The sequence below is a fragment of the Neoarius graeffei genome, chromosome 11 (assembly GCF_027579695.1).
Source record: "Neoarius graeffei isolate fNeoGra1 chromosome 11, fNeoGra1.pri, whole genome shotgun sequence".
Classification (NCBI taxonomy): Eukaryota; Metazoa; Chordata; class Actinopteri; order Siluriformes; family Ariidae; genus Neoarius; species Neoarius graeffei.
This window is the reverse complement of record NC_083579.1, coordinates 53900978-53911082: the sequence shown is the minus strand read 5'-3', so window position 1 is coordinate 53911082 and position 10105 is coordinate 53900978. Positions and strand designations below refer to the sequence as shown.

The 10105-nt window shown below is 38.5% G+C and overlaps 1 protein-coding gene across 2 annotated transcripts; it reads right to left on the bottom strand.

The window, feature by feature from the left end:
• Positions 1-472: 472 nt before the first annotated feature.
• Positions 473-7979, bottom strand: si:dkey-229e3.2 (uncharacterized). 2 transcript variants are annotated; one of them, XM_060934201.1, is made up of 6 exons: positions 7901-7979; positions 4391-4653; positions 2809-2960; positions 2567-2699; positions 1323-1391; positions 473-921 (listed from the first exon to the last, which is right to left on the bottom strand). In XM_060934201.1, exons 2-6 carry the CDS (start codon positions 4631-4633, stop codon positions 832-834), a joined length of 687 nt encoding a protein of 228 aa, XP_060790184.1. In that variant the 5' UTR covers positions 4634-4653; positions 7901-7979; the 3' UTR covers positions 473-831. The 2 variants fall into 2 exon arrangements, with proteins under 2 accessions (XP_060790184.1, XP_060790185.1); XM_060934202.1 differs by lacking the exons at positions 1323-1391; positions 7901-7979 and having other exon boundaries at positions 4391-4886.
• Between the last annotated feature and the right edge of the window lie 2126 nt (positions 7980-10105).

The window sequence follows — 10105 nt, the reverse complement described above, 5'->3', positions numbered from 1 at the left end:
CTTCTTAACCTGATCTGAAAGCATTGCCATGTGCCCTCAGCAGCTGGCGAACCTCACGGTTCATTCAGAGTTTCTGATTCAGGAAAATTTACCTTTTGAGTGGTGACATTATCAATGCATGTGTTTGTGTAATCCAAAACCAAAGAAGTATATGCCTCAATTTCAACATGCAACCCTGTGGTGGTTTGTATGGCAAACAAACCCTAACCACTGTGTTCAAACTGCTGCTGTAGTATAACATTAGCAGTCTCTGGCCACACTAACTGTCTTTGTTATTGGTTTCGTATGTCTGATGATGGGGTGTACTTGGGAGCAGAAACAAAGAAAGGTGGGCAAAATGTCCCAGGTGGGGAGAAGTAGTGGCTTTGTAAGGCTTAGCAACATTTGTATAAACATGGTCTAATGTATTGGCCCCTCTGATGGGACAGGAGACATTTTGGTGAAATCTAGCAAGCACAACCCCCACCGGGTGTGTGGTTAGCTGTTTATTGAGCACAGAAGAGAGGTTTTTTTTTCAATACTAGCTTGGCATTAGCATCCGGTGGAATATAGACTGCAGCTATGATGGGTGATGTAAATTCTCTAGGCATGTAAAAGTGTGTAAAAGGTTTTTAACTATGATTTTTTTTTAAAATCAAGCATAATGGATGTATATATTGAGTGAATTTATTTCACATTCAGAATATTCTCAAGCTGTTGCAACACTTATGTCTAATGTGTGCAACTAAAAATAAAACGTCTATTGTCAGAAAGACTGTATACAGGATATCGGTGTTTCACTGCAGTAGGCAGCATGGGTCATTACAGCAAGTCTTTCTTGTCCTGATGATTCTATAGTCTCAAACAGTAATGGTTGAGCCACTGGTGAGAGATCTGATAGAGGAATCCGGGCGAATTCTGACACCACGTGGGTGCTGTTAGCTACACACACAAATACAGGACAAGTGTTTAGTGAACAAGTTGCAATTACAAATTCAGACTTTCGGCCAGACCTACGGTGGCCTGTAAGTGCACATTAACAAACCAAAAGTGCAACAGCAAATCAGAAAACACAATAGCAAATTAAGTTTTGTTTTACTGTAGGTTTTTCTAAGTTTCTTGTTTGTTTTATGGTTTTGTTGCTGTGTTTCTTTGGTTTTGGTTTTACTGCCGTGTTTCCATAGTTGGCGTGCTTTTTCAGTTTTACTGTTTACTGAATTTGTTGCTGTTTGTTTTTGGTTTTGTTGTGGTGTTTTCTCTTTTACTGTTGCATTTTTATTTTTTTAATGTGTTTTGCACTTATGTGCCCCATTGCAATCTCTCCAAAAACAATTAAAACCTACCTTAGTTTGAATAAGAACAGCAGAGGAACTTTCAGGATTCTCAAACCCAAGGTGAGGTAGATCTGTGTGCTGCAAATGTAATGACCAACAGCTCCTTACTTCAGTTAATCCACTTGCACCCCTAGGGCTCTAGTATAACCTAGAAAAATTCTCATTTTCTCTTCCAAGTTCATCCACTTTTCTGCATAAATTCCATCTTTTCTGGTCTTATTAGGTTGTATGTTTGCCACATTAATTCAAACCTTTTCAGCTTATTATTATTATTATTATTATTATTATTATTATTATTATTATACAAGGAATGTTTAGTGAGAGAGAGGGGGGATATAATCTAAGGGGAGACCTAAATTTAAAAAAAACCAAAGGTTCGAACAAATATGAAAAACGTGCGTATCGAGCTGTGGGGTGACTTTATGGAACAGACTGGAGACAGAAATAAAACAAAGTGCAAATATAAATCTGTTTAAAAAAAAGGTACAAAAATATTTTTAAACAAGTATAAGTATGTTAACGGAGGATGATGAGGGATAAATAGAATAGGGTTGATTTGTTATATTAGAACTAACTTAGTATATGGTATATATGGTATATATATATTTATTTATGGGGATAGTTTATATCTTCATATTTACAGGGATAGGTATGTAGTAGATATTTATTTGTAATTATATATTTATATATTTATGAAATGTATATATGGTATATAGTATGTATATATATATATATTTTTTTTTTGTAATTATATATTTATATAGATATTTATGAAGTGTATATATGGTATGTAGTATATATTTATTTTTGTAATTAAATATTTATATAGATATTTATGAAGTGTATATATATATATGGTATGTAGTATATATTTATTTTTGTAATTATATATTTATATAGATATTCATGAAGTGTATATATGGTATATATTTTTATAGGTGTATTAATGTAGTTTGGATTTTGGGGTAGTTAAAAAGGGATGGGAAATTAAAAAAAGTATTGTACTTCTTCCCACTCCTTTTTCGAACAATGTGCGGTGTTTTGTAATGTCTTAGCTCTTTATGTTATTTTATTTATTTTTTTTGTCAATTTCTCATTTTCTTTCTTTTGTATGTACAAATAGTTACATACATTTTTTTTATACATGTTCGAAATAAAAAAAATAAATAAAAAATACAAATTTTTATTATTGTTGTTGTCACCTACCAACTATTTCACAGTAGTAAATGTGTCCATACTTTCTCTTTGCTTACCTGTAAAGTGCTGGATTGTTTAATCTGTAGTGTGTCAGTGAGCTGCTTGTAGGAATACAAGTTTTGTTTCGGACCCATGATGCTCAGAGGCTTTGACTCACACAACAGACTATGGTAAAAGCTGACACCCTTTCTGGACCGAAAAAGAAGCAGAACAGATTGAAAGAACCAGAAAGAAGCAGAACACATTCCATTAGTTGACAATATACTTGAGCTTTTATGATACACAAATCATGTCTCACTTTAATAGTACTGCTGGAGGGGCAGGAGTGTGTGTGGAGTTGTGCAGGAGCTGTGACAGTGGCAGGACATCCATCATGTCCGTATTTCTCGCTATCTCCTCAACATGAAAGCAATCATGGATCGTAACCCAGGGCTCATCACCTCTCTCTACCTGCACATACACAAGCTTTAGTAGTCAAAATTTTTTTCCATGCACTTTGATTTAGATTATTTTATATGGAGCAGTTTAGTTTTAATTATATTTTCAGACTTAAGTTTCATTTTCTGATAGCAATTTAACAAAAAATTATGCTATTTATCAGCATTTTATGAGCCTGAATAAATTTCGCCATAAGTGTAGAAGTAGTGCATATCCATTACTCTATTAGAAAAAAAATCCTCAAGGGATAAGGGGAAAAAAGTAATGCTTTGGATAATTAATGGTTCTTGTCTTCTAAAAGGTTTCGACTTAGAATCCTAATACACTGACCCAGAATGAAAGTTTCTGCTTTATTGTATGTGTAATTTGTATTCTCCAGAGTTTTTCACTTCCCAAGAAGTACTACTGTGATGATGATAATCTTTTTTTGCTCAAATAACGATAATGTTCTCATACTGTCCTGTACATTTTCACACACTCAGTACTGTTAGCTTTTCCTGTCTGACTGCAGACTGTTCTACTTTAATTTACCAGAAAATTAATATCAAAACCTACACTCAGAACGAAAACATTGCAAAGGGCTGTTTGCACAGTTAAGGTCTCTTAGCTTATCAAACGGCTTATCAAACATTCTGTTGTAGGTTTCTACATAGATGAACTGAAGAACATTTTTAGGGTGTTCAATTAAGCATTTTTAAATGTATGTTTAATTTTTTTTCTTTTAAATATTATTATTTCTAATGGTCATTATTTTGCTTCACTATTTCTGCAATATACTTTTTTTTTTTTTTGCTATGTTTGGGGTAGCCATGGCTTAAAGGTTAGAGAAGCAGCCTTGGGCCCAAAGGGTTGCCACTTCAGTTCCCTGGACCTGCAAGAAAATCCATGGCTGAAGTGCCCTTGAGCAAGGCAACTAATCCCCCAATTAGTCCCTAGGTGCTGTGTGTGTGTGTGTGTGTGTGTGTGTGTGTGTGTGTGTGTGTGTGTGTGTGTGTGTGTGTGTGTGATGTGGCTCTGGATAAAAAGTGTCTGCTAAATGCCTGTAATGTAATTTTACAATTTACATTATTTATTTTACTTAAAATGTTTAAAAGACTCCATTTTCAGTAAGAACACTGATTCATACTGACTTTTGGATGTATAACCATATTTAGTAGTATTTACAAATGCAACTGTAATAGATATTGGCGTGTTTGCTGTAGCACGTGCAGAAAATTTCTCACCAGTGCATTCCCCTTTCAAAGAAAATTAAATTGAGACATGTGCAAACACACATCTCACAGATAGCTGGTCCTTTATCTGTTTAAGACCTTGATCACAGCTACAAGAAGAAATCACATCTATGAAGAGGGCGATCTATAAAGAACTATTACACTTCTCCAAAGAGCTTCTATTTCATGGTCAAACATGTCACGCATAATAGCTGAAGTATAAAAAATTACCTTGTTTTCATGGTCAGAAGTTTGTCCTTCCTGAGATGATAAGTATACAGAGTCACTCTCTTCACTGAGACCTTCTTTAAAAGTGGTCCAGTCCCCAAAGCCACTGCTGTCTCCGTGATCCTCATCCCAGTGTTCAGAGCTGCAGGTGGACCAGTCCCCAAACTCTTTACATCTCTCTAAACCATCTTCACTGAGGTTCTCCATCGCTGCACACTCACACTTCTCCAAATACACTGCTCTCATTGAATCTGTGCAATAGGAATCTAACGCAAAGGTTCAAAGAGGTAAAATAATCCACTGATGTTTTCACATCTTCTCCCTCATAGTCCTTCTAATCTTTCAGCAAATATATAAGCAGCTCCTCTATGATTAGTACCTGTCTATGTTTTCAGTCAAAGCTCCTCATTGTGGAGGCTAGGCCTCACTTCTTTAACTCACTCCTTTTATTTTTGGCGACTATACACATGTCAGATATTGTGGGAAGTTCTTTCGAATCGAAAGAAAACAGGAAGTTGCCATTGTGTTTCATCTGAACACATGAAGCCAAACACTTGCTTCCTCTGACTGTATGAGCTCCTGCATTGCCTTTTCTGTATTAAGGTCGAATTTCCAGGAATAGAAGACAGAAGGAGATGGAGACAGTGAAGGACATACAGTGGTGCTTGAAGGTTTGTGATCCCTTTAGAATTTTCTATATTTCTGCATAAATATGACCTAAAACAGCATCAGATTTTCACACAAGTCATAAAAGTAGATAAAGAGAACCCAGTTAAACAAATGAGACAAAAATATTATACTTGGTCATTTATTTATTGAGGAAAATGATCCAATATTACATATCTGTGAGGAGCAAAAGTATGTGAACCTTTGCAGCAATAACTGCAACTAAATGTTTCCGGTAACTGTTGATCAGTCCTGCACACCGGCTTGGAGGAATTTTAGCCCATTCCTCCATACAGAACAGCTTCAACTCTGGGATGTTGGTGGGTTTCCTCACATGAACTGCTCGCTTCAGGTCCTTCCACAACATTTCGATTGGATTAAGGTCAGGACTTTGACTTGGCCATTCCAAAACATTCACTTTATTCTTCTTTAACCATTCTTTGGTAGAATGACTTGTGTGCTTAGGGTCATTGTCTTGCTGTATGACCCACCTTCTCTTGAGATTCAGTTCATGGACAGATGTCCTGACATTTTCCTTTAGAATTTGCTGGTATAATTCAGAATTCATTGTTCCATCAATGATGGCAAGCTGTCCTGGCCCAGATGCAGCAAAACAGGCCCAAACCATGATACTACCACCACCATGTTTCACAGATGGGATAAGGTTCTTATGCTGGAATGCAGTGTTTTCCTTTCTCCAAACATAACGCTTCTCATTTAAACCAAAAAGTTCTATTTTGGTCTCATCTGTCCACAAAACATTTTTCCAATAGCTTTCTGACTTGTCCACGTGATCTTTAGCAAACTGCAGATAAGCAGCAATGTTCTTTTTGGAGAACAGTGGCTTTCTCCTTGCAACCCGGCCATGCACACCATTGTTGTTTAGTATTCTCCTGATGGTGGACTCATGAACAATAACATTAGCCAATGTGAGCAAGGCCTTCAGTTGCTTAGAAGTTACCCTGGGGTCCTTTGTGACCTCACAGACTATTACCGTACATGCCTTGCTCTTGGAGTGATCTTTGCTGGTCAACCACTCCTGGGGAGGGTAACAATGGTCTTGAATTTCCTCTATTTATACACAATCTGTCTGACTGTGGATTGGTGGAGTCCAAACTCTTTAGAGATGGTTTTGCAACCTTTTCCAGCCTGATGAGCATCAACAATGCTTTTTCTGAGGTCCTCAGAAATCTCCTTTGTTCATGCCATGATACACTTCCAAAAACATGTGTTGTGAAGATCAGACTTTGATAGATCCCTGTTCTTTAAATAAAACAGGGTGACCACTCACACCTGATTGTCATCCCATTGATTGAAAACACCTGACTCTAATTTCACCTTCAAATTAACTGCTAATCCTAGAGGTTCACATACTTTTGCCACTCGCTGATGTGTAATATTGGATCATTTTCCTTAATAAATAAATGACCAAGTATAATATTTTTGTCTCATTTGTTTAACTGGGTTCTTTTTATCTACTTTTAGGACTTGTGTGAAAATCTGATGATGTTTTCGGTCATATTTATGCAGAAATATAGAACATTCTAAAGGGTTCACAAACTTTCAAGCACCACTGTACTGGAGTTCACACAGCATCATGAAGTAATTTTACATCAACATATAAATTTACATCATATCTTGGGTTTCTTTTAGAAATAATTTTTACATAATTGAATGTAATGACATTTTCAATCTGTATATTACACACACTAGGTGCCAGATGAATAAATAACAGTATTCCTCTCCTTGCATCTTTTTCCCCACTTCTGTGTGGGGTTGAGGTGTTTATGGAGAGCCACTAGCGTTAAGGGTCTTGCCCATGGGACCAACAGTGGCAGCTTGGCAGTGCTGTGGCCTGAACCACTGAGCCACAGCTGAATAAATATAATTTTTAAAAAATCTAGATATGAACAAGGGGCGGCATGGTGGTGTAGTGGTTAGCACTGTTGCCTCACAGCAAGAAGGTCTGGGTTCGAGCCCCGTGGCTGACGAGGGCCTTTCTGTACGGAGTTTGCATGTTCTCCCCGTGTCCGCGTGGGTTTCCTCTGGGTGCTCCGGTTTCCCCCACAGTCCAAAGACATGCAGGTTAGGTTAACTGGTGGCTCTAAATTGACCGCAGGTGTGAATGTGAGTGTGAATGGTTGTCTGTGTCTATGTGTCGGCCCTGTGATGACCTGGCGACTTGTCCAGGGTGTACCCTGCCTTTCGCCCGTAGTCAGCTGGGATAGGCTCCAGCTTGCCTGCGACCCTGTAGAAGGATAAAGCAGCTAGAGATGATGAGATGAGATATGAACAACTAAGAATAAATAAAAGTGTGGCCTCTGACAACAGACTTGTGTCAGGTAGTTTTTTTTTTTCTATGCAAATACTTTTTAAAGCATTGTTACCTGGTAATGCCAGCACACTTTCGCTTTCTATAGTCGGAGTTTTGAACAGATCAAGTCTTGGCATTTCACTTGACAATGACCTCAGCTTAGTGATATTGTTCAAAGAAAATGAAATCAAGACATGCACAAACACATGTCTCACAGATAGCTGGTGCTTAATCTGTTTAATGTGACTTGGACAGTTTGTGTCAGTTGTTAAATATATTAATGTCATTGTTTATTATTTATTTCAGCTTGATTTGTAGCATAATAGTTAGCCAGGTGATATTTTGCCCCTGAGCACCAGGTTTCTTCTGTACTGATGTGAGCTTTAATTAATCAGCAGTTCCTTATAATTGTCTAGGCAACTCTAGAGTCAAGTATCAGTTCCTATCAGAGTCTAAAATGCAGGAACTATCACTAATCAAACCGGTATCATATACAAGATGATGTTAAATTCATGAAAACAAAATATACTTACTTTTTATTGCAGTTGAGGCTTAACAACACAGGTGTGCGATGTTTTGAGTAAATGCTTCCGCACCGCTGAGACTCTGACGCAAGCAGGAGGAGCAAATGACGAGCACAAATCCATCTCTCTTTTTCTCTCTCTCACACCTAGCCCAGGTATGTGAATAGTCAGTCCCTTACTTAGCTTCAATGACATTTTTGAAATAGCATTACATACGGTGGACCCACCCAATCCATTATGGGAGATGTGTCTATTTCCAGAAACAGAAACATCCATCCATCCATCATCTGTAGCCACTTATCCTGTTCTACAGGGTCACAGGCAAACTGGAGCCTATCCCAGCTGACTATGGGTGAGAGGCGGGGTACACCCTGGACAAGTCGCCAGGTCATCACAGGACTGACAAACAACCATTCACACCTATGGTCAATTTAGAGCCACCAATTAGTCTAACCTGCATGTCTTTGGACTGTGGGGGAAACCGGAGCACCCGGAGGAAACCCACACGGACACGGGGAGAACATGCAAACTCCGCACAGAAAGGCCCTCGCCGGCTGCTGGGCTCAAACCCAGGACCTTCTTGCTGTGAGGTGACAGTGCTAACCACTACACCACCATGCCACCCAGAAACAGAAACATTTGTTTTGAAAATGTTTTGAGCAATCTGATTAGATTTTAAAATGATTATTCATTCTTTCAACTTCACTAATTGCTTCATACTGTCAGGATGGTGGTGGATCTGGAGCTTGTTCTGGGAACACTGTGTATGAGGCAGGAACACACCATGGATAGGATGCCAGTCCATCGCAGGACACCATTTCACACACATTCATGACTAGAGTAGGTAGTCCAACTAGATTATTTGGCCAAAAGTTTGTGGACACCTGACCACTGCATCTACGTGTGAGCCTTCTTTAAACTGTTGCCACATAATTGAAACCACACAATTGTATACACTGCAAAAAATTGAAAACTGAATTTGAGGAGCAAATTACTTATACTGCTGCATGGACAGATATTTTTACTTGATAATCTTAGAATAAATTGGTTGTAATCTAAAACTAGGTTTAATAATCTCAGAATTGGTGTCTTGTATTCTTCTAATAGGAAATACTAGATCATTTCATCTATTTTCAAGATATTTTCACTTACTAAGATATAATTTTTTGCAGTATAGGATGTCTTTGCATGTATGTAGCATTACATTTTCTAGCACAAAAATGCTTCTGTGCATAATGCTAGGTCCATGAAGACATGATTTATTTGCCAAGGTTGGACAGAGCCCTGACCTCAACCCCACTGAACACCTTTGGAATAAATAGGAGCGCCAACTTGCCCCAGGCCTCCTCAACTGACATCAGTGTCTGACCTCAATAATGCTCTTGTGGCAGAATAGACACAAATCTCCACAGCCATACTTCAAAATATACTGGAAAGTCTGAAAAGTTTATTGAAAAGTAAACTGAAATGTATATGGATACCTGACCATCAGACTCATACGGGCTTGTTGAACATCCCATTCCAAAAGGCTTGGTACACAACTGGTGTTCCAATTTATGCTGAAGATGTTCAGTGGGGTTGAGATCAGGGATCTGTGCAGGGGAGCATTTCCCTTCTCGCCTGTCATGGATTTTGTGCATTTAGATCCCAAAACAGGAAGAAAGACAGGCCCAAAGAGAAGCCGAGACACATCACAGAAACAGAACAATGAGGGCTCTTAGGAGACTTTGTGAAGACAACCAGCACAAGCTTGTGGAGATCAGGGATTCACTGCAAAGAGCTCCATACCGCCAGCGAATTCTTAGGCTAAAGAAATTGAAGCTTTGTCTGCTCAACTGTATTCTGTGAACTTTGTGTCTCATACTGAAACCTCTGTGGAGCTGGAGAATCCCCCTACACCTGCAGCTTCCAGGGACTAAAGAACAGAGTATCTCAAAAAACAGAGTGTTTCAGAGAACAGCCTCTTGCCTGTAAACAAACTGAGGGATTATGGGTAAAGAAATATATTTAGCCTACCTTGCATAAGAAGAAATATATTTAGTCTTTTTTGCAAAAGATCCACTCATCCATAACTGCTTATCTTGTGCAGGGTCGCGGGCAAGCTGGAGCCTATCCCAGCTGACTATGAGCGCAAGGCAGGGTACACCCTGGACAAGTCACCAGGTCATCGCAGGGCTGACACACAGAGACAAGCAACCATTCACACTCACATTC

What these genes read in the sequence shown, in the direction of transcription:
- si:dkey-229e3.2 (XM_060934201.1), bottom strand. Translation starts at nt 4,633, where the DNA reads ATGAGAGCAGTGTATTTGGAGAAGTGTGAGTGTGCAGCGATGGAGAAC. An exon ending in CCTCCAGCAGTACTATTAAA is followed by an intron (nt 2,700 to 2,808) that starts GTGAGACATGAT and finishes TTTTCGGTCCAG; the next exon opens with AAAGGGTGTCAGCTTTTACC. An exon ending in AACAATCCAGCACTTTACAG is followed by an intron (nt 1,392 to 2,566) that starts GTAAGCAAAGAG and finishes TTACATTTGCAG; the next exon opens with CACACAGATCTACCTCACCT.